This window comes from Rousettus aegyptiacus, unplaced genomic scaffold (genome assembly GCF_014176215.1).
Source record: "Rousettus aegyptiacus isolate mRouAeg1 unplaced genomic scaffold, mRouAeg1.p scaffold_m13_p_4, whole genome shotgun sequence".
Lineage (NCBI taxonomy): Eukaryota > Metazoa > Chordata > Mammalia > Chiroptera > Pteropodidae > Rousettus > Rousettus aegyptiacus.
In genome coordinates, this window is record NW_023416307.1 from 104,658,919 (window position 1) to 104,684,629 (window position 25,711).

General features: G+C 35.2%; 1 protein-coding gene across 7 annotated transcripts in view; it reads right to left on the reverse strand.

Moving 5' to 3' along the window:
• SLC25A26 (solute carrier family 25 member 26) overlaps window positions 1-25,711 on the reverse strand; it is a 141,341-nt gene that overhangs the window by 105,936 nt on the left and 9,694 nt on the right. For 4 of the 7 annotated variants that reach the window (XR_001597550.2, XM_016150223.2, XM_036219905.1 and 1 more), the window contains exons 2-3: window positions 17,452-17,608; window positions 14,157-14,266 (exon numbers count right to left, since the gene is read on the reverse strand). Coding sequence is in view for 6 of the 7 variants with exons in the window: in XM_016150223.2 (XP_016005709.2) it covers window positions 14,157-14,266; window positions 17,452-17,608 (267 nt within the window). In the remaining variant the exon portion in view is untranslated. Of the gene's footprint in view, window positions 1-14,156; window positions 14,267-17,451; window positions 17,609-24,700; window positions 24,811-25,077; window positions 25,126-25,711 lie in introns of those variants that run through there. The other 3 variants (XM_016150224.2, XM_016150226.2, XM_016150222.2) reach the window with 3 other exon arrangements.

Genomic DNA, 25,711 nt, shown 5'->3' on the forward strand with positions numbered 1-25,711 from the left:
CACTGCAACAGGTATGGTTATAACAAAGAATTCATTACCTGAAGTCACTTTTTTCTCAAAACTAACAAGACTTACAAAACAATATAATCTGATTTCTGTTTCTTAATTCATCAAATATTTGAATGCTTTTTGTTTGCAAAGATATCTGCAATATGAGTTAACATACCTTTCCACTCACAGTCTACCTTCAAACTTACCTCATTCAGTTGAACAAAAACACCTGAGCCAAATATTGCTGCAAGGTAAAGAAGAATAAGATGGTGCCCTGGCCTCAAAGAACCCGCAGCTACATACAGATAATCTGAATAATATTTGGCTAAATAAAAAGAGGCATATACAAGTAACAAGGCAAACAGGAGGGGCACAAGATTCAGGGAAAACTGCCAGAGGTTATGCCTTCACGGAGCATTCCAAATTAGCCAGAATTAGCTGGCAAGAAAGGTGACAGGGCATGATGAGGAGAAAAAAACATGAGAAGCCTGGCTCATACCTTCCAGCATCACCTTGTCACACGACTGGGTCCAGGACGAGAAGTACAGGCCTCCTCTTTTTTCTTTGATGCCTCCCAGCAGTGTCCACTTGCATGTGTTGCCCAGAACTACATGACATGGCCATCCTCTATTAGGAAGGCTGGGAATGTATAGATCTAGTAAAGAGTTGATGATACTGCTACCTAAACCAAATCAGTATTCTGTCGGCAAGTGAGACAGGGAAGGCAAATTAATAGTGTCTGTCAACCTTCCAAAAAGAATCTTTTTTTCCATAGGTTACCCAAGATCTATTTCAACTGCAAGCAACCAAGAACTGTACTTAATATTCAAGAGGGAGAGAAATTTGTAATGGAGATTTGTAGAGCAATGGGTCAAGAGTCCCAAGCAATGTACACACGAGGGTTAACAGAATTCACCAAAACTGTTTCGATGGAGGGCTAGGACAGGAGACTCATTACAGAGAACTTGTAATTTTGAGATAGAGATGGACAGATGTAGACTACTACTACAAGAAGGGGGCTAAGGCATGAGGAGATAGGGTCACAGTTAAAGGTAGTTGTTGTTCTTATTTTATTTGGGATGGTAAATAGCTGCACATAGGATGGGGAAAGTGGTAGCAGCAAGGCAGAAGTTAACAATCTAGGAAAGAGATGAGATAATACATATAGATCCTAGAGGCTATGAGAAAAGGCAGAGTCAGCAGCCTTTGCAGATGCCTACAAAGGGAGATGTGTGACTATCTCCCTTTGCCCAGGCTACCCTTCAGCCAAGGGTGACATTTCCTGCATCTACATCAGACCTTTCCTTCAGGGCTCAACCCCAGTAGGGAATGAGCAGGGACTAGTTGAGGTCTCAGACCTAGACTGGCCAACTTCTGTAAGTGAACTCTCAAATGTTCCCTTTGCTTTCTGGGGTCTGATTTTCTTCTTATTTGACTTGGTCCAGAAATCTTTGTGGGATCCTTTTAAGTCTTGATTTCTATAATTCTAAATTTTCCTCAATCATACTTTCTCTTCTTTACCTCAAAAGAATCTTTACTCTTAAAATAAACTATGTCCTCCTTATTCTTATTTCCCAAAATTACCTTACCTGACATTTTTTATGTGTTAGCTTATACCACATAGTTTTTCGTATATATTATTTTCTCTTCTACTAAACCATAAACACCATGAAGATAAGAAGAAAATATGCATCAACCTTACTAATCAAACAGAAAGAATCTCTCTAAAGTATTTTTACCCAGCTTTATTTAGATATAACTGACAAAATTATATTTACTATTTTTTTGTATTATTTTATGACAAAAGTAAAGGAGACTATGCAAGAGGAAGAATAACACCAAAACTCAATCATTTCCACAGAAATGACCTTACCAATACTCCAGAATTTTTTAATATATGTTTTTCTTTGTATTGAATAGACTGTCTATATATAGTTATATAAAGACTAGAAAAAATAGAGTGGGATCAGAGGTGATGTTTCCTCTTCTTTCTTACCTACCTATATTTTCTAAAGTCTCTACAATAAATACGTATTATTACTTTCTGAGTATTTTTTTAAATGATTTTAAAGGGTAAAAATATTTGCTATGAACCAAAGATTCTAAGAAAATAAAATGAAAAAAACTACTTTAAGATATGTTTTTAGATACAATTATATTTATTAGCCTTGACCAAAAAAGTATTTTTAATTTTAATGACAATAACATGCACAAAAACAGATTAAACAGCTTATATCAAGGCCAACAATTAATATAAATTATGTTACCTTTGATAAGAGTGAACTTTTAAATCTACCCTCATAAAACCAAAATAGAAAATAGAGTCCTATGAAACTTACATGAACCTAAAAGGACAGCTCCCAGCATCTAAAACTCATTAAAGAAATGAAAATAAATAAAGAAAAAAGAACAAAGATAGAAAAGGGTATACTAACTCCTTATATTTTTCAATTCAAGAGGTCAAGAGTGAAATATGACCTCAATATGTCAAGAAAATAAGAATTGTCTACTTTTGTGAGTTGGCATAAATATTTATGGAACTTCATGCTTCATAACACTCCATGTTCTTACATTATGTTTTTATTTCTTAAAAATACAGAAACAGAAGAAAAACTTTGAAAAGGTTCTCAGATGAAACACAGTAACTAACACAAGGGGTACAAAGCACTCAGCATGGCTTCCTGACTTCCGCGGCGTGGCAATTTTGGCATAAGAGAGAGGCCACAAAGTAATGCCTCTGTCTATTTCCTCCAGTAACTCTGCTGCCTCCCATTTGGTTTTCTATTAACTCTGATCTTTCTTAGATTTGAATTTGAGCTACAACAGAGTATTTCACTGCACAAGAACAAAAACATGTTACAGTATTATGATTCTATGAAAGAAAATAAAGGTAATGTCATCTGTGGGTCTCTTGGTAAATCCACTCTTTAGAGCATTCCTTCCTCATAAACCTGGGGTTCAGTTTGAATCCAGATTTGTTTTGTGTTTTTTTTTTTTTGTTAAAGTTCTATCAAAGGTCAAGAAAACTAAGGTTTTCCATAAAGAAAATGCATGTCTCCACCTTTTATTAACATTGAAATGCAATACTGGCCTTATTAGATTTAAGCATACCAAAAATTTGATGACCTTTAGATTAAAAATTATCTGTAATAATGAAGCTGCTACCAAGATTTTTTCTTTTACATAATTAAAAACTTTTCTGATACGATTTTATTTTTGCAATGGAGAGTTGAATATCTCCTTTAGTATTTATTAAACATCAAAATGCAAAATTACAAGTCGTAAGACTAAGTCTATGAAAGGGAAAAAGTTAGTGAACTTCAGCCTCACATTAGGTAAAATAAGTGAAGGCAGAGTGAGAGAAAACTAGTAAGAGATAGATGCCGCTAAAATCTCTGGTTCTTTCATCGCTACGACCAAACCACATACCTCCACATGTCTGCCAGTGTTTTACAGCCTCACTTCCAGCCTCTCACTCTTGAAATGTTCTTCAGAGTCACTATGTATCAATAATTATACCTTATATTAACATTACACCTTTTCCCCCAACTATTTCAACATAGTTCACAAAAACTGCCTGATTTAAGCTTTTTCTCTAAGAAACTCAATCAACAACCTATAAATAATTATGTCAGCATTTTATACATAAATTAATCCGAGATAGTAGAAGTTATTGAAGGTCAGAGAGCTACTTGGCTTAGGGAATAAGGATGAAACCCAAATCTTTCGATTATCATCTCCAGAATTATTTTTCATAAAAGGTATATCATATTTACACATATCTAATGAACTTAAAGCTTAAAGGTTTAATATCGGTCCAGTGTTTAAACAGGAAAATCTATAATAAATTTAACAGAAACTTAAGTCGAATAGAGCCAATCACAGCAAAAACCAAAAAGCTGCTTAGGACTTTGCAGAGTAAATTCAATGTGGCAAATTAATGAGAGATTTTTGAACTCCATATCTTACTTATTTACGGTACTTTTTTCCACATTCTTTATGTAATTCCCAAAATTCTTTCTAGAAAACACATTGCCAAAATTAAGAATATCAAATAAATCTTTCTACACCACCATTTAAAAGTGAAACCCTATAACTGAACAGTTCATCTGTGTGCCAATTCTGCCATCTTCTGGTTACATATGGAATCACAGCCAGTGATAAAAATCCAAACAATTTATCAATCCTAATTTCCTTAGGGTTTACATTTTATCCACTGATTTGGAGCACAGGTTCATCACACCTTTCTTCCTTATAAGACTCTTTCCATGTATACGAGTAGCCAATAAGCATAAGAAGAAAAAATTTTAATATCCAAACAGAAAGTTAATAGTCTTCTCAACGAAAATAATTACATCATTAGGCCCTGTGTCTAAAAGTTGTTCACATAATTTTACACATCCCAAGAGGTAAGCCTCAAAAAAGTAAAAAATTTTATATCTTTCCTTAACAGAAATGAGCCATGATTTTATAAAAACCTCATGGATAGATTTATATTATATATAGCTTTCTTTCGCTATAAAATCTGAAAAGGAAGACTGTAAAGGTAACTGCATTAGCTCCATTGCTGCCCTAATAAATTACCACATACTCAGAGGCTCAAAACAACACATTCTCATAATTCTGGAGGTCAAAAGTCCAAAATGAATCATACTGAGATAAAATCAAGGTGTCAGGTGGCATTCCTTCTGGAGGCTCCAAGGAAACATCTATTTCTTTGTTTCTAGCCACCTGCATTCCTTGGTTTGTGGTGCCTTCTTCCATCCTCAAGCAAGCTGCATAGCATCTTAAAACCTTTCTCTCTGACATTCCTGCTTCCCCCTAATAAGGACCCTTGTGATTATACTTTGCCACATGGATAATGTAGAAAAAATCTTCTCAGTTTAAGATTCTTAACTTAATCATAGCTGCAAAGTTCCTTTTGCCATGTCAGGTAACATATTAACAGGTTTGGGAGACTAGGACATATTGGGTGGGGGGGAGGCATTATTTTGCCTACCATTATAACTAACAGCAAATTTTAGAACCCTGACATTTTCTTATTTTCAGAAACCCCGAGTGACCTGAATTCTTAATATTACCCAAGTAACACACTTCTCATTTCCAGTTTTGCATCAATTCTGCCATTTAAAAAATATTACATAAAAAGAAGACAAAGATGCTCCTGGAGGTACAGAGAGAAATATTTGTCTATTAATTCTGTAATGGCATTCTATTGCCCCAGTAGCTGAGAAACCTTGAGTGAGTCATTAAACTGAATTTTAACTTCTTCATCTTCTGAACTAAAGGCCTTCCCTAAACAACAAAATTCTAAAAATGTGCTACATATAGCAATTTGCATGACATAGGACTAGAACCAACATTTATTGGACACTTTATGTATCAGATGCTAGGCTGGGCACTTTGTAAGTGTTGTATCTTTTAATCCTTATAAGATCTGTAAGGTGGAAGCATTAACCTTGTTTTAAAGATAAGGAAAACAGCAGATATGTGAAGTTAAATAAGTGGCCTACAGACCCACAGCAAATATGCAGACAAGACACAATTCCAACCCAGACTTGTGTAACTTGACAGCTCATGATTCACACACAGCCTTATTACAAAGGCCTTCAAAATATTTTCTACTTATTTAAGAAACGTATCCAACTCATTATTCACACAATCCCCAAGGACAGTAATCGTAATTCTTAATCTATGTTTCTTATCACCAATCATAGTGTTTAATATGTAATAGGCAATCAAATATTGAAAAGGATTGTGAAAATGAACACAGGAAACCTCATTCAAAATGGAATGAGGAAGTCATTGATAGTGCCTAACCAGAGTTTTCCATAAGTCAATACCCCTTTGCACCAACACACCTAACAAATAATCATACCCTAAAATTCAGCTCAAGGATTAACTTTTCTATGAAGCCTTCCCTGAATCAACACCCATCTACCCACTCCGATGTGGACAAACCGACCATTTCTTTCCCTTCAGACTCTCCCTGCACCTTGTTCCTTTTTCTAAAAATACCTGTAACACTTTAGTATACTTACACACTTATATGTCCATCTCTACCTGTAGACTGCAAGCCTCTTAAAGGCAGTATCTTATCTTGTCATCTTATCCTCAATGCCTAGAACAAATTAAAGATTTAAGATCTAAATCCACACTGTCAGTTAAAGGCAAACAAAAGTGGTAGAGGAAATGGGAGCTCAACAAAAGCAGCCTATACAGAAGGCCTAAGTGAGGAAAGGATAATAAAAAGTAAAGGCTTTAAAGATGAGGTGATAAATAAAGGGTTTATTGTTGAGGTGATATTTTGAATAATTCTTAGAGTTTGGGGTTTTTAAGAAGAAATTTAAGACTCTGCTTGCCTTATGCACTAATGTCCTGAAGTGAAAAATAATCCCCAGGCACAGTGGTAAGTGACCAGGAGAACAGCATAGTCATGTGGTTAGCTATCTGATGGTTCAGTTTCCATCTTCTAATTGTACAGCAAATATCCCAGCAATATCTGTACACTTCTGCTTCCATTCATCTTTAAATACAAGCAATGTCCACCTGCAGCATTACTGAGCTTCCTTCTGATTTAATGACTACACTGCACTTCAGCGGCAGCCGTCTTATCGTCTACTCAACCTATCTCCCATGACGCAAGTTTATACAACTGCGTGAGTTTGGCGAAATCGCAAATATAAGTCAATCTATATTAATTTATGCGCATTTCAAAATCTATGGTGACTATTTCAAAAGATATCGCACATTTCAAAAGCTGACCATTATTCTTATTTTGTTGAGTGGTTTTTACAAAAAAAAAAAGTTAAGATCATGAAAAACACTATAAATACATCTCAGAACATGATATTAACAGCATAATAAAAAAATAGCTCAAATCCCTAGGGAACCCACAATGTTAAGCAGCCTGTGCACTGCGCTTTGCAGCTGACAAATACTCCTAACAGCATCAATGCATCTAATCTGCCAGATAGCCAATTCTGTGAGAAAACCGAATAAAAATGACATGCTTAACCCAATAAGCTCCCCAAATAGACTGCAATACAGAGACCCACTGACCTTGTTAGAGTTTATGCTAAACTGTAGCATAAGATGCCTTCAACAGCATGGGCCTTGAAGAAAACATCAGACCCGGGTGCAACATGCACTATAACGTCAAAATCCAAATCTATATGTCTGAGCATACTGCCACCCTCAAAATTAATCAGGTTATTAAACTAGGATTTTTAGGTCTAAAATAATATAATTCTGAGGATGGCAAAGGGAATAACTTTCATCAGCATGTGGCACTCATGTTCTGTAGCTAGAAAAATATTTTTATGCATGGTACGGACAAGCTGAATCCATAAAAACATTTACGACTGGGGTATAAATTAAATTTTTTGATAATCCTAAATCAGTGGTGCTTAAGTATCACGGAGCACCGGAACTATCTAGAAATCAGGCTTAAAATGCAGGGCCCCTGGTGCCATCTCCTAAAACCTTCATTTGTAACCAACTGTCCAGGCAACTGATTCTAAATTAGGTGCTCCTTGGCCCATGCAGAAGTATGTTAGAGGCTGTCAGAAAAGCATTTACAAAACATGATATAATTTATTTCCTTGCTTTCCCATATCTAAGTTAGAATGAGACTGAAAAGGATAATTATCTACCAGCAATCGTGTGTGTGAGGACATCCACATGTCCTCAATAAATTCAGTGGCTGATTTTGGCTGCAAAAATTTTCAATGTTCTTTCATTTCTGAAAACAGAATGAACTAAGGCCAAGAGTTGGATAAGACTCGGGAAAGTCAAATCTACAGCCTTAAAAAAATCACTACTACTCTAATATTATAGCATCTTTGTATTAACGTAAACCTGCTTCAACCTTTCTGATCTAATTACAGATTCTACTTCTCACAAGGCTTTTTCCGTGTCTGATGAAAACTGAGCTGTAAAATAACTGATGTAGGGATTTAGGGATTTGATACAGCAAACTTCCTAATAAACGGATTGTCCTTACTGTTGTTACATATTACATATTATTTGATCGATTTTACTGTATTCCAAGTTACAAACATAAGGTAGAAGGTTGTAATTATAGTTTTATTAATTTGTCATTAAGTTTAAATCAAGCTGCTGCTACAGGGAACAGTTATTATGCCAGGGTTCTTTTGTTTCTGTTTCATTTACGTACTTAAAGTTGCTATAACAAAGTAATTGTGGCCAAATTTATAAAGTATTATTTCTAAGAAATCTGTAACATATTCATATCAAAGGAAATGTGTTACAAAGCAATAATGGCACGGAACTATTTCTTATTTTCTCTAGGTCTCTGCACCTTTATGACCATTGAGAGCTATACATGTTTTTGTTTTCTATTCCATTTTACCTATGAAAATTTGTTTCTCCTTAATTCAACCCTTTCTCTTACTTTTAGCAACCACACTTATATGAATCTGAAACCAAAAGTTTATGCTCTATGAAACTGAAAGAAGCTACTAAAACAGGAAAGTAGTATATACATTTCTCAAGCATTTCCTGAGAAAACTGATATTGAATGGTTTGGGGAAGTTTTTAAAGAAAGTTCATAGATAACTGGAGCATCAGAATCAACATTTTCTCAAATTCCCTAAACCTGACAATCTTTTCGGCATACTAAACTGTAAATGAATTTAAAATCAATTAAAAGTCAACATCAAGAGATGTTTCACCTGTGAAGTCAATCTCTACCTGCTGCTGATAAACTGTCCTCTTAAAGTTCTCTGGACATTAACAGAAACTATAAAAAGGCATCTGGCACTGGGCCTTACCACCTAAGAAACCACAGAAACCCAATAGAGATAAGAATGTTCTAGAATTGTATATTTCCAGTCTTACAGATACTTGTTCCCCAACTAAAGTCTACCTATACCACGTCCTATGCCCAACAGTTCACATGTAGAATATTAAAGACTCCCATATTTTAAATATATCAGCTACAGATATTATCATGTTAGAATACACAGCATTTCCTACAAATGAAAAGATGTATCATTAACGTGAGTAATCGAATAGCTCTCATTTTCCCTACCTTATTATATCACTTTATATACTCTGGTTAAGTCTAAGAGACAGTTTATAAATTGAAAAAAGTCTGTCCTTCAACATGGCAAACTAGCTTTCAGGAGAGATGACCCTATATGAAATAAGTAGCCAAGTTCTTTTTTGCTGCTCATTCTCAGCAACATATTAAAAAACATAAACCAAATGTTGAATTTACGATAATGCATTTAAACTTAATCAAAGCAACATGCAATGCTAAAACAGGCGAGAGCTGTCATAAATGCAGAATTTTCAAAACCCGAGACAGTGACTCTCATGATTTTGTTATTCGTTAGTACATATACTCAAAAATAACGCATGTAATGAGATTCTAATTTTAGAGCAATATCACAGACACAAAAACATCTAAACCAAAGACCTGATTAAAATATTTTTAAATATAAATTGCTCTGAAATTACAGTTTAAGCTAATTTTCATACAGAATTCAAACACTAGAGTTCTTACTTTGGGAAGAGACTAAAGAATAAAAATCCCCAGAAATTGTATGTAAAAATGTTCATATGTTTACTTTACTGGAGAGAAAGCCACAGTTTTTCATTAGATTCCTAAAGGGGTCTATAGTTCATAAAAGAAACTACTACTTTATGTTCTTTGCTACTCAAAAATTAATATATTGTTAGTCCTATCAATTCTGTAACTTCGGTAAATTATGAATGCGATTTTTAAAATCCAGAGTTAATTTGGGTTCTGCAAAGGCATTTTTAAACCAATGGCAAAAGGAAATTTTATTAAATACATGTCAGTGAACAATGTCTCTCAGGCTAATTTCTTCCAACAGTCTCTTCAAGGACCATACAACTGATTTCTTAGATCAAGATATTCATTTTACGGCTATTAACAAAAAAGACAAACAAGTGTTAGAGAGGATGTGGAAAAAAGCGAACCCTGTGCACTATTTGTGGGATGTAAATTGGTGTAGCCACTACAGAAAACAGTACAGAGGTTCCTCAAAAATTAAAAATAGAATTACCAAGTGATCCAATAATTCCACTTCTGGATACTTATCCAAAGAAAAAGAAAACACTAATTTGAAAAGATATATGCACCCCTATGTTCATCACAGTATTATTTATAATAGCCAAGATATGGAAACAACCTGAGTGTGCATGAATGGATAAAGAACATATGAGAGATATCTACACACATACAAACACACACACACACACAAGAATATAATTCTGCCATAAAAAAAAAAAATGAATGAAATCTTGCCATTTGCAACAACATGGATGGACCCTGAGGGCATTAATCTAAGTGAAATGAGTCAAGCAGAGAAAGACAAATACCATATGATCTCACATATAAGTGGAATCTAAAAATACAAAAAAAATGAAAGCAGCCAAAGATACAGAGAACACATTGGTGGCTGCCAGAGGTAGGGGATGGGTGAAATGAGTGAAGGTGGTCAAAAGATACAAACTTCTAGTCATAAAATAAATAAATTATGGTGATATAATGTACACCATGGTGACTATAGTTAATAATACTGTAATGCATACTTGAAAGTTGCTAAGAGAGTAAATCTTAAAAGTTCTCAACATACACACAAAAAATTCTGAAACTATGTATAGTGACCGATGTTAACTAGACTTACAGTGATGACCATCTTGTAATATATACAAATATCAAGTCATGTTGTACTGCTGATACTAATACAATGTATGTCAATTATGCTCCAATTTTAATAAATTCATTTTACAATAAGGGGGAAATATAAAGTTTTATATATACCAGATATATAAAAATAAATGAAATGCAAAAACACCATGAGGACTAAAGTTCATCTTTTTTCCCATATCAAATATTATAACCTCAACAATTCAAATTTTCACATGAACAGGGATATATTTACTTTTCTTTAGAACTCAAGACTCCTCCATAATTCTCTTTCTCCTGGATTTTCCAGAGATACTCCTGATATGTTTTCATCAACCAAAATAATATAATTAATTTGACTACTCTTCTTTACAATAAGTTTTACAGAAATTATCTTAACACTCTCCAACTCTTTCCATGAGGCCAGTTTTACCTAGATACCAAAACCAGCAAAATCCACAAGATCACTACAAACCAATATCTCTTACGAATAAAAGAGCAAAAGTCTTCAACAAAAGTACTAGTAAACAAATTAAAACTATATAAAAAGTATTACATACCATGATTAAGTGAAATTTGTTCCAGGAATACAAGAATGGCTAACATTTGAAAATCAATTAATACAACTCATCATATCAATAAAATAAAGAAAACCACATGATTATCTCAATGCGAGAACAAAGAGCACTAACAAAATTCAAACACTCACAATTTAAAAAATAAAAATCACTCAACAAACTAGAAGGCAACTTTTCCAACTTGAAAAAGGACATCTATGAAAAATTCACAGCTAACATCATATTTAATGGTGAAACACTAAATACTTTCTCCCTAAGATCAGAAACAAGATGAAGATGTCCACTCTTACCACTCCTATTCAATATTCTACTAGAGCTTCTAGTCAGGGCAACGAGGCAACAAAATAAAATAAAAGACACAAAGTTTAAAAGAAAGAAGGAAAACTATCTCTGTTTGCAGATGGTATGATCTTGTATATAGAAAATCCTCAGGAATCCACTAACTTTAAAACTAAATAATTAGTTCATCAAAGTTGCAGGACACACAATCGATATACAAAAATCAATTTATTTATATACAGTAGCAATGAGCTAAACAAAAATGAAATTGAGAAAAAACTTCCATTAAAATAGCATCGAAAAGAATTACTTAGGGATAAATTTAACAAAAGAAGTACAAAACTTATTCTCTAAAACTACAAAACATTGTTGAAATTAAGATCTAAATAAATGGAAAGATATCCCATGTATATGGACTGCAAAATTTAATATTCTTAAGATGGCAATACTCTCTAGATTAACTTGTAAATTCACTGCAATCTCTATCAAAATCTCAGTTGTCTTTTTTGCAGAAACTAGCAAGCTGATCCTAAAATTCACAGGGAAATGCAAGGAACCCAGAATAGGCAAAACGATCTTGATAGGGAATAAGTCGGAGGACTCACTTCTGATTTTAAAACTTACCATAAAGCTGCTGTGATCGAGACTATGTCGTATTGGCATAAGGACAGACATATAGATGAACAGAACAGAGTGGAGAGTTGACAAAACCACACATTTATAATCAATTAGTTTTTGACAAAGGTGCCAAGGCCATTCAATGGAGAAAGAATAGTCTTCAACAAATGGTACAGGATCAACTGGATATCCACATGCAAAAGAATGAAGTCAGACCACTACCTCACATCAGATATAAAAATTAACTCAAAACGGATCAAAGACCTAAACACAAGATGGTTTCTTAGGTGTAATACCGAAACACAAGAAATGTAAGATAAAACATAAATTGAAACTTATGCTTCAAAGGACATGATTAGGAAAGTGAAAAAAGAATGCAAAGAATGGGAGAAAAATTCTGCAAATCCTATGTCTGATAAGAGGCTTATATCTAGAATATATAAAGACCTCCTACAAGATGGCAATAGTAAAGAACAGACAATTCTAGATGGATACATAAAAATAATTCTAACAGAGACTGTCACTTAGTATTGGGGAGGAGAGATGAAGAAAGTTGGGTGAGGGGAATGGGAAACCCTTACTGGTACTCTTCTCTGTGTTAGTTTAGGAAAAAAATAGCCCTGTATTATTTTTTATTTACAAATATTTTATCACTTACATTATGATTTCTTTTTTTGGCTCATGAATTATTTATGAGAGAGTTAGTTTTTTTTTTAAACACATGGTAGGGATGAACTGGTTATCTTTTTGTCATTGCTTTCCAATTTTAGTTTTATTAAAGTTCCAAATATGCTTCATAAAAATGAGTTATCTTTATCTATTAGGTGCAGAGCTCTATATATCTCCATTAGACTAATTTTGCTGTTGTGTTGTTCAAATCTCTGGTATTAAATTTATGCCTGTCTGGTCTTAAAGACTTTTACAGATAGATGTGAATATCTCCAATGAAGATTATATTTTTATTCATTTCTCTTTATAATTCTGGCAATTTTTATTTTATATTTTGAGACTATGTTATTTAGTCTAGAATTAGGTTAACTACATCTCTCAGGAGAATGGTTCCTTATATCATTCGTTATACAATGGTATCTTTGTTTTTTTGCTTTACGTCTTTTTTGTCTGATATTAACATTATTCCATCAACTATTTCAATTAGTATTTCTATATCAGAGAAGTAGAACCACTATGAATGATAAGAATAAGAGGTTATTGTTGGGATGTGAACACTAATTGTGGTTAAGTAGTTTATGTGGAACTGTTGCTTCTACATCTAGTGTTGGGACAGAAATCACAGAGCAGGCAGTCAGAAAGGAAAGATGAATGTGATACAGGGAAAAGAAAGGACAAACTGAAACTCACATTACCTCTCACTAATCTCGATGATAAGGGTGAGCTGCAGTATAAGCTGGCACCCTCCACCACAACACCCACACATCTGGACTCAGAATTTAGAGAAACTGAAGAAGAAAGGAGATCCAGTGGGTGCTGGTGGATCTGGAGGCCCAGCTGCTGCCTGAGACCAACAGATCAGAGACGAGGTGTATGAACTGCAACAGCGCCTGCCCCTACATAAGTCTTCTGAGAATAAACTCTACATCTGTTTCACATCCTCAATACAACTCTTGTGCAAATGTCTCCTATGGCCAGCATAACTAGGAACTATCCTAGAAAGGGAATTCAAGAAAAAGGAGTTTGAGTTCAGTTATGCTGAAATACTACACAGTCACCACAATTTGCATGGATATTTTCTTCCATATCTTTAATTTTATTCTTTCTGTAATTTTAGGTCTGGCTCTTATAAATAGCATGTACCTGGATTTTTCTTTCATACTATTTAGATTCTGTCTTTTAATTATCATGCTTAATCTATTTATACTTATTGAAATTTGACTCATAACTCAAACTTTTTCATTTCATTAAAAAATGAAATAAAGTAATATCTATACTGAAGATATATGCATAATTTGCATTTCTGAAGTATTTTATATACATAACTTGTTACTTACCACTTCTCCAGCAGAGGCAGCCAACATATGCTTTGCAGGCATCAAATATGAAGATGAATCAGTGTGTAAAAACCACTTCACATATTCATAGGTGATAAAAAAGGCAGCGGCTGAAATTTAAAACAATCTCAGTCTTTAAAGTATAATTATATATTCAAACCACTAAGAAATGTTTCTCAAAAAAATTACAACTCTAATTAATAAACTGTGAGAACAGACAAAGATAATAAACACATACTCTTCTCCTAATGCCCTTACCCTTGCAGACTTTACTGAGCCCATGTTCTGTGCCCAACACTGGACTTAAGAAAATGCAGAAGACATAATACCTGCCCCAAGGGAGCCTAACAGCTAACCCAGCATTCACCATTTTGTATTAACAAATCATTTAACATTTTTCAGTAAGCCTTCTAGAAAGGGGTGTGAATTTCTGTAATCCAAAATATCTTTATATAGTCATAAAATATAATCAGCTTCACCAATTCAAAGATGGGTTAAAATTGCAAACATGCCTTACCTAAGTAAAACATCTAACAATAATGTTTTATTTCTGCTTATTCAAAATAACCATAGATACTTTTTACTATATCAATTCACCTTTACATCAAGGAAACAATCAACTAATTAAAACTGGAAATCGAAATCTCAAAAAAGCAACCCCTGTCACCATAAATTAATCTCAGCTGCCCAAGAGGGTTTTAAGACTTGCTATGTACTGTTAATCAAAAGATATTTATCATTTCCATAAAAGATAAGGCATGAAAGATAAATGAATGACAAATTCACCTTTCGAAGGACACTTGAACATGCCACATTAAAGTCTAAAACACTTAGGAAAAGAGTTTGACAGTGAAAATCAGTTCTCCATAGTTAGTCAACAAGCTTGTAAACACTCTTCGGGCTGCAAACAAAAACATGAGGACAAAGGAGGATGCACATTGTACCTGGAAGACTGATGACCAATGCAAACTGTTTCATGTAGTTAATACAGGTCCTTATTCCCACTTGTCATTCTTAATAAGGCTTTTCCTACTTTGGCTCACTCACTAAATGTACAGCTTGAATATCTCCAATTGCATTCAGCTGTAAGTTCCACCTGCTACATAATTCACCCTCCCATCCTTACCCACAAGGAGAAGGAAGAAAGAGAGCTAAGTTTCTAGGTTTTCATGGTTAACCACTTGAGCTGGGTCAGACTTTACTGCTACTTTTATGATAGACAAAGTCTTTTAGAAATAAAAGTCCCAAAACTCTCGTGAGTGACATTCAAGAACCCCTTGCTAACTGGAAATGATGGCGCAATAAGGTTCCAAATGAGGCTCTAGGCAAGTTGCAACAAAGGAGGAAGCTGGGCTGACATCTACGGTCCCTTCTACGTAGCTCTTTAAAAAAAGCAAAAACAAACTACTATGGTTTTTCTACATTCCCTTCTACACGGAGAGTAAAGATTATGAATATACGTCCTATATCCCCTTTCACCTTCAATGCCCTCCATTCCAAACTCCTCACCCCTGCAGAATACGTCCTCAAAAAAGTCTACAGCCACTGGATGTTACACTGGTGTAGTATACTCAGACTAGAACTTGAACCATTAGCAAAAGAAAAAAGAAAAGTGCCATATACCAAATTTCAATTCACTGAAAATTTACAGAAAAAAGACCATTTCTGAAACCCTGACACTTGGACAATTCATCCAGTATCTCCTATTCACTGATGTTCTGTGGATAGCAAAAAGTGGCAGGAAAGTGGCAGGAACACCACTTTCTCATACACATAAAAATATGAAGCCACATTCTATATGTAAACTCCTGCTGGAAAGAATATAAACTAGTCCTGTGAGCTTAATGTAGCACCATGTACCCTACAGACTCTCGCTAAGACTACATCTACTAACAATGATTCTTAGGTATGATATTTAAGAATAAAAGATCTTTAGAACAATGAGAGAGACACTGTAAAAACTGATGACCAAAAGATAAGGACCTAGTAACATTCCTTTGCAACTTCCTAGTTCAAAGATTCTCAAATTTGTCTGCATATTAAAATCACCTGGGGATTTTTTAAACTTCCAACTCCCAGGCCATATCTCAGACCAGTTAAATCACAATTTCTGGAAGTGGAACACAGGCATTAGTACTTTACTTTCTTCAGGTGGTCAGGTGATTGAAATGTAGTCAAATTTAGAAACCACTACCCATACTTGGCACTGAGTGGGTGCTCAATAACATGTTATAATCAATTACTGAAGGTATTACAACAAACAAAAATTCAAGGACAACCTTAAAACAGTTTGTTGTTCTAAGGACTGCTAGAGGAGGGGGAAAGGAGAGAAGGAAACAAAAGAACCAAAATACTATTTTTTCCCTTTGCACCACAAATCTTTATGTGAGTGCCGTGCCCACAGATGGACACAGATGAACGTTTAAATGTCAAGTTAACATGAAAGAATTTCTCATGAATTATCCTGAGAAAAATAAAATCAAAGCCCAGAATTTAAGAGTCTCCTAGAGTAGAAGTTCTATAATTGTGTGTGTGTGTGTAGTGGTGGTAGTGGCGATGGTTTTTTCCTTTACTTGGTTTGTTGTTGAATGCCAAAACAACAGTAAACAATTAAAATGAGATGAGTTTCTGAAAAAAGTATACCAACAAGTAGATTAAGTAAAAGATATAATATTGATTCTAGAATAAGAGGGCCATTCATCATATAATGTGACTTCAAATCCAAAACAAAACAAGACACTGTAAGGAAAGTATCCAGGAGCTAAGTGGGAATCGTTTGCATCATCTAGAAGCAATTTAGTTTAGAAATGTTTAATGCCTCTTAGATTCATCTGCTCCAGAAGACTCTCCAAAGCAGTAGTTATTAAACTCAGCCCCACATTGGAATCACCTGGGAAACTACTAAAATCCCTTACACTCAAAGCCCAGACCAATTAAACTTCTGGGAGTGACAGAGGCATTAGTAATTTTTAAAGCTTCCCAAGAGATTCTAATGTGCAGGCAAGATTGAGAAACTCTGCTCTAGGCATCATAATTAATGTTAGAATGATACTTTAAGGACTCTAACTGGGAATTTTAACAACAAAAACCTTTTTAAAAAGATTGCTCATATTTTTTCTATTACAAATACAGTGGCATGGGATCTACAGCTGATTCAAAACTAATGAACAGAAAGCATTCCAAAGATAAGCCACACACATAAGAAACAGTATATGGGGTAACACCACATGCCATTCTGAAAATAAATCCTATCATTTTGGCTTTATAATACTGAGAATATAAATGTAATTTTTACCATTAGGAAAGGATCCAATAGCAGCAGAAGGAACGCCAGCATATATTCCACGAAAACCACCAGCCTTATTAAATCCTTGGGGACTCTGTAGCCTCGTTTTAATGGTATCCAGAGGAAATAATATCAAATCAACAGAGACACCTGCTACTCCACCAGCCTTAAAAAAAAGGAAAAATAAGATTACAACCATTATTAAGCAACATTTCCAAACTATAAATTTTTAAATGAAATGTCCTTTTAAAATGAATTTAATATTTATTTTTAAATTTTTAAATTCACTTTTAATATTTTCACATTGTTCAAAAAAGTAAACGAGCAAACAAACTCAGAGAGGTTAAAAAGTTCAAAGTCTCCTTCCCTCTTCCTAGTAATTCACTTAACCACTTTTATTGGTTTCTTACTGTATCCTCCCAAAGTTACTTTAGGTATATACAAGCAAATATGAATACGTATTTTATTTTCCTTTTTAAAAAAATAAAAGGTGTATACAATATACACCATGCTGGATCTTATTTTTTTCACTTAATTTACATTGGTAATCCTTCCACATCAAACTAAATGTTATATTTTTGTCTTTTTAACTACCGAGTAGTGAACCCGTAGTTAAGACTTTTGGCAGGGGAAGGAGGAGAGGGTTGGAATACTTCTATTTTGAAACAGGTAATGATCCTTGCAAATCTAGATCTATATTTTAAAAATCACATATCTAAAGATTTCTATAGCATTCTCATTTGTGCATATTTGAAAATTCTTTGATAAATTTTTTAATTAACTGAATAAATGGGTGAGGCGGGGCAGAATAAGAGCTAAATTCCTAAAGAACATTAAAACCTGGCCCAAACTAGTCATCTCTCAAGAGAGACAATGTTGCTTTAGAAAGCTGCACTTTAAAAACTAAGTTTGTACCTCATGATTATGTGGGGCATATGTAGAATATTTTAAAGCTGGTTACACCTTAGTCAAAGCAAAAAAGATATTAAGAAAAAGATGAACTAAAAGGCAGTGTCATAGAAAAGTCAATACACAAGGTCTAAAAGCATCGCTTAAAGATGTGTGAATCAAAACCAGTTTACTGAATAAGCAGACAGAAGAATTACAAAGAGGAAACTCTCAATATAGTTTCTACTTAGTAATTTTTAGATTGAATTGTTAACTTTTCTTATCTTTTGAATTTGGAACCTGTAATTATATTACCTATTCAAAAGTTAAAATATACATTAAAAATTGTATATTCCAAACATAGAAAAAGAAGAACTAGTATTCAAACATACAAAGTTCCAAATTATCAGCTGTTTCTACTTTTTGGGTTTATAGAATGCTCAGGTGGTACAAAGCTTAGAACCTAGCAAACACTCTCTGCTCTACTTACCACTCACCATAAAACCACTGCAAGATTTCATTGGAAAAATAAAATTACTTTAATAATTAATCAGCATAGGTAAATTATTAAAAATTAGTTTAAGTGCCAATCAAGATGGCGGAGCAGGTAAACACTGTGCTCAGCTCCTCCCATGACCGTACTAAAATTACAACTAAATTATAGAACAATTAACTTTGAGAACCACCTGGAGTCTAGCTGAACATATCACCTATAAATAAGGTTATAAAAAAGAGGCCACATTGAGACTGGTAGGAGGGGCGGAAACTTGAAATGGACTGGCCCCACACCTATGTGTAGTGATTGACCATTGGGAGGGATATCTTGGCTGCAGAGGTCCCCCTAAAAGAGTACAAGGCCTAAGACCCACACCAGGGTTCCCAATTCCAGTGCCAGGAAGAGGAGTCCACACAAAAGTTGGTTGTGAAAATCAGTGGGGATTCTGATGCCTGGGTAAGACGAAAGAAATTTGGAAACCCAGATATCCCCTTAAAGGGCCCACGTACAGACACCCTGGATTCCAACAGAGGGACAGTAGCTCGGGAGGCACCAGAGACATACAGGGAAAGACTGAATTGTGTCACTTCAGGGCAAGGGCTCTAGGGACAGTAATCAATGTCCCTTTGTTGAGCCCTCCTCCTGTGCAGCCTGCAGGCAGGTGCCATGTTGCCTGTGTTGAGCCCTCCACTCACAGAGCCAATTCTGAACCTGCAATGCCTGGTGAGATTGGCTTGCTCCACCCTGTGACTCCTTGAGACCCTGCCCCACCCAACTCCCAACTGCCTGGTGAAATCCTGTTGCTAAGCAATCAGCCCCACCTTGTGCTCTTCGCAGTGAGCTTATTGGACAGCAATCAGAGGCCTTGGCTGGCCCACCATGGGAGAAAAGTTCAATGGTCCGCAACCAGCCCTAGCAGGAGCTGCAGTATCTCTTGAGCAAATCCTGGGAGTCAGCGGGCACCAGTTGGCCTAGGTGTGATCTGAGACTTTTGCAAGAGGCCACAGGCTCAGCACTGGCGCCGAACCTGAATCTGTACTAGCCAGGATGAAAACCACTTGCTTTACCCCTAGGGCCCAGCCCCACCCAACCTGCATACCACCTAAAGGCTCTTTCAGCTGATGAGCCTTACAGGCAGCCAGTAGGCAGCCTCAGGTCTTGAGGTACCCTGGACCTTTTGCTAAGCTGCCTCAGGCCTGGTACTGGTGGCAGCTTGCCTCAGTTCACAGCATGGCCTCTCCCACTTGCCACCAGGTCTAGCACAGGTAGTGACCAACTGCAGATTGTTTTGTAGCTCTGACCTGGTAGTCATCAGCAGTCATAGGCAGAGGCTGACCTTGGCCTGCGCAGGAGCCACTGCCAAGGGGCCACAGAACCAACACATCAGAAAGCTGGCATCAGACTATAACAGAGCACCACCTGACTAGCCCCAAAAGCAGCACACCCAAAGAGTAGTCTCAATAAGTACAAATGCATGCTGGGGTGCATCGCACTCCATGGGGTCAGCCACCATGCAGCAGCATATACCCTGTTGGTGTGGCCAGTCCTCACAGCCAGTCAGCCTGGGCATCAATCCCATCCACTAACGTGGCAAAAGCAATCAAGGCTCAACTACAACAGGAAAGCACACACAACTCACACAAGGGGTACTCATAGAGCACCTTGCACAAGTAATCCAGGAGACTACGCCACTGGACCACACAGGGCACCTACTACATAAAAACTGGGAGACATAGCAAATATATCTAATATACAAAGAACTAAATGAAGGCAAGCAACCTACTAGAGACACTGCAAAACACTGATTATAAGGATGCTCAATGATCTTAGGGGAAGAATAGACGAGCTCAGTGACAACTCTGACAAAGAGATAATAAGTATAAAAAAAGATGTAGAAACCATAAACAAGAACCAGTCATAAATGAAGAATAACTGAAATAAAGAATACACTAGGAGGAATCAATAGTAGATTAGATGAAGGAGAAGATCGAATCAGCGATTTGGAAGACAAGGTAGCAGAAAACACCCAATCGGAAGAGCAAAAAGAAAAATTAATCAAAAAAAAAAAAAAAAGTTTAAGGGACCTGTGGGACAACATCAAGTGCACCAACATCTGCACTTATAGGGGTACCAGAAGGAGAAGAGCGAGAGCAAAGGATTGAGAACCTATTTGAAGAAATAATAAAACTTCCCTAACCTAGACAAGAAAACAGACATACAAGTCCAGACAGCACAGTGTCCCAAACAAGAGGAACCCAAACCGACCCACCACAAGATGCATCATCACTAAAATGCAAAGGTTAAAGACAAAGAGGAGCCTAAGAGCAGCAAGAGAAAGGGCAAGCTCTATAAGAAGGTCAGCTGCCTTTTCAACAGAAAGTTTGCAGGCCAGAAGGGAATGATGAGAAATATTCAAAGCAATAAAAAACAAGAACCTACAACCAAGAATACTCTACCGAGCCAGGCTATCAATTAAAATGAAAGATGAGATAAAGAGCTTCCCAGACAGGAAAAAGCTTAAGGAATTCATCACCAACAAGCCAGTATTACAAGAAATGTAAGGGGGACTTTTGTAAAAGGAAAGGGGGGGAAAACATATAGACGAATAATAAAATGGCAGTAACTATGTACCTATCAATAAGTATTTTAAATGTAAATGGATTTAATGTTCAATCAAAAGACATAGAGTAACTGAATGGATAAGAAAACAAGACCCATATGCTGTCTACAAGAGACCCACTTCAGGTGAAATGACACACACAGACTGAAAGTAAAGGGATGGAATAAGATATTTCATGCAAATGGAAATTTTAAAAAACTGGGGTAGCAATACTTATAATACCGGACTACACAGACTTTAACACAAAAGCTATAATAAGAGACAAAGAAGGATATAACATAATGATAAAGGGATCAACCCAACAAGAGGATATTTACCCTAGTAAATATTTATGCACCCAACATGAGAACCTATATACATAAAGCAGATATGGACTGACAGAAAGGGAGAGACTGACAGTAATACAGACATAGTAGGGGACTTTAACACCCAATTGACACCAATGGACAGATCTTCAGACAAAAGTTCTACAAGGAAACAGCGGGCTTAAATGACACACTGGGCCAGATGGAGTTCATTGATACTTTCAGAGCATTTCACCCCAAAGCACAATGTATATTCTTCTCAAGTGCACATAGAACATTTTCCAGGATACACCACGTTAGGTCACAAAACAACTATCGATAAATTTAAGAAGACTGAAATCATATCAAGCGTTTTCTCCTACTGAAATGGTATGAAACTAGAAATGTAGAGGCTAAATAACGCGCTACTAAACAATGGGTTAACAATGAGGTCAAGGAAGAAATGAAAAGATAACTTGAGACAAATGAAAATGAAAACCCAACAACTCAAAATCTATGGCACATAGCAAAAGCAGTCCTAAGAGAGAAAGTCAGAGTAATTAAGAGACAGAAAAATCACAAACAATGTAACCTTACCTAAAAGAACTAGAAAAAAAAAATAACAAACAAAACCCAAAGTGAGTAGAAAAAAGAAAATAATAAAAATCAGAGTGAAAATAAACAAAACAGAGTCCAGAATAACAGTACAAAAGATCAATGCAACCAAGGGCTGGTTCTTTGAAAAGATGAACAAAATTGATAAATCTTTAACCATCAAGAAAAAAGAGGACACAATAAATAAAATGAGAAATGAAAAACAAGTGTTCACTGACTCCAAAGAAACACAAAGAATTATAAGAAAACACTATGCGCAATTACATGCCAACAAATTGGACAATCCAGAAGAAACACATAAATTCCTAAAAACTTACATTCCTAAAAACTTACGATCTCTCAAGACTGAGTCAAGAAAAAAACCAAAAAATCTCAACAGACCAATTACTACTAAAAAGTGAATCAATAACCAAAAAAACTCCCAAAAGGCAAAATTCCCAGACCAGATGGCTTCACAGGTGAATTTTACCAAACAGTCAAAGATGAATTAACTAACACCTATTCTTCTCAAACTATTTCAAACAGTTCAAGAAGAAGGAAGGCTCCCTAATTCTTTTCACAAAGCCACCATTACCCTATTCCAAAACCATACAAAGACATTACAAAAAAAGAAAATTATAGGCTGATATCCCTGATGAACATAGATTCAAAAATCTTTAACAAAATATTAGCAAACCAAATTCAGCAATACATTAAAAATACCATACACCATGATCAAGTTGGATTTATTCCTGGGACTCAAGGTTGGTTCGATATTTGCAAATCAATTAATGGGATACACCACATTAACAAATTGAAAGATAAAATCATATGATCATGTCAATAGATACAGAAGAAGTGGCCAAAAGCCAGCATCCATTTATGTTAAAAGCTCTCAGCAAAGTGGGAACAGAGGGAACATACCTCAATATAATAAAGCCTATATATGACAAACGAACAGCTAACATCATACTCAAGGCGGAAAAGTTAAAAGCATTTTCCTTAAGATCAGGAATGAGACAAGGATATCCACTTTCATCACTTTTATTCAACATAGTATTGAAAGTTCTAGCCACAGCAATCAGACAAGAAAGAGGAGTAAGAGACACTCAAATTGGAAAGAAGTAAAACTGTCATTATTTGCAGATGACATGATACTATACATAGAAAACTCTAAAGAATCCACCAAAAAAAAAAAAAAACTGTTAGAACTGATCAAAGAATTCAGTACAGTAGCAGAATAAAAATTAATATTCAGAAGTCAGTTGCATTTTTATAGACTAATGATGAACTATCAGAAAGAGGAATTACAAAAACAATCCCATTAACGATTACATCAAAAACAATAAAATATGTAGGAATAAATTTAACCAAAAAGGTAAAAGCCCTGTACTCAGAAAATTATAAGTCACTGCAAAAAGAAACAGAAGATACAAACAAATGGAAGCATAGACCATGATCATAGACAGGAAGAATTAACATCATTGAAATGGCACTACTACTCAAAGCAATCTAGAGAGTCAATGCAATCTCTATCAAAATGCCAATGGCATTTTTCAGAGAACTAGAACAAAATTCAAAAAATTTATATGGAACCATAAGAAATCTTAATTAGCCACAGCAATCTTGAGAAAGAACAAAATAGAAGGTATCATACTACCTGATATCAAACTATACTACAGGTTCTAGTAATCAAAACAGCATGGTGCTAGCCTAAAAACAGATACATAGATCAATGGAACAGAATAGAGAGCCCAGAAATAAACCCATTATTATATGGTCATTTAATGTATGACAAAGGAGGCAAGAATATACAGTGGGGTAAAGACAGTCTCTTCAACAAATGGTGTTGGGAAAACTGAACAGAACACGCAAAAAAATGAAACTGGGTCACCTTCTTATACCCTATACAAGGATTAATTTAAAATGCATTAAAGATTTAAATGTAAGACCCAAAACCATAGAACTCCTAGAAGAAAACACAGGCAATAAGCTCTCTGATATTGCTGTTAGTGATATTTTTTTCTGATATACCTCCTCAGGCAAGGAAAACAAAAGAAAAAATAAACAAATGGGACTACATCAAACAAAAATGTTTTTTTCACAGCAAAAGAAATCATCAACAAAATGAAAAGAACACTTGTTGAATGGGAGAAGATATTCACCTGGGATACAATATTCAAAATTTATAAAGAACTCATACAACTCAACAAGAAACAATCCAATTAAAAAAAAAAAATGGGCAGAAGACCTGAATGCCTATGTCTCAAAAAAAAAAAAACATACAGATGGCCAATAGGCATATGAAAAGATGCTCGAGGTCACTAATCATCAGAGAAATGCAAATTAAAAACACAATGAGATATCACTTCATACCTGTCAGAATGGCTTCCATCAGTAAATCCAAAAACAACAAGTATTGGCAAGGATGTGGAGAAAAGGGAGCCCTCGTACACTGTTACTGGGTTTGCAAAGTGGTGCAGCCACTATGGAAAACAGTATGAAAGTGCCTCAATAAATGAAAAATACAACTACTTTTTGATCCAACAATTGCAATTCTGGTTATTTATCCAAAGAAAACCAAAACGTTAATTTGTAAAGATCTATGCACCCCTATGTTCACAGCAGTGCTATTCACAATAGCCAAGATATGAAAGCAACCTAAGTGCCCATTCATAGATGATTTGATAAAGAAGTTATAGCACATATATACAATGGAATATTACTCAGGCATAAAAAAAATGAAATCTTACCGTTTGCAATGACATGGATGCATCTAGAGGTTATTATGCTAAGTGAAATAAGTCAAAGAAAAATACCACATGATTTCACTTATATGTAGAATCTAAAAGACAAAAACAAACAAAATAAAAACAAACTCACAGATGCAGAGAACAAACTGGTGATTGTTGGATGGGAGGGGTTTGAAGGAGTGGGTCAAAAAGGTAAAGGGAATAAGAAGTACATACTATTAGTTACAAAATAGTCACAGGGATGTGAAGTATAGCATAATAATACTGTAATGGCTCTGTATAGTGCCAAGTGGGTACTTCAAAAGTGGGATCACTTCAAAAATTATATAAATGTCTAACCACTATGCTATACACCTGAAACTAATATAAAATTTAAACAATTACTTTATAGCAGAAAAGTACATTACCATAAACATTAATACTATACTATATGATCAGCCTGAAAGACATGACAGAAACTCTCAAAGACCATGAAGGTCTATTCTTTGAAGGACCTAAAAAGACGTCACCAAAAGAACAGGGAAATGTGCCAGTAGAGACTCACATATGGCAATAAAAGAATAAAAGAATGACAAATAGCATGTAATTTATCTCAGGATATAAAGATGGTCTTTTCTAAGTCATAGGAAAAAGT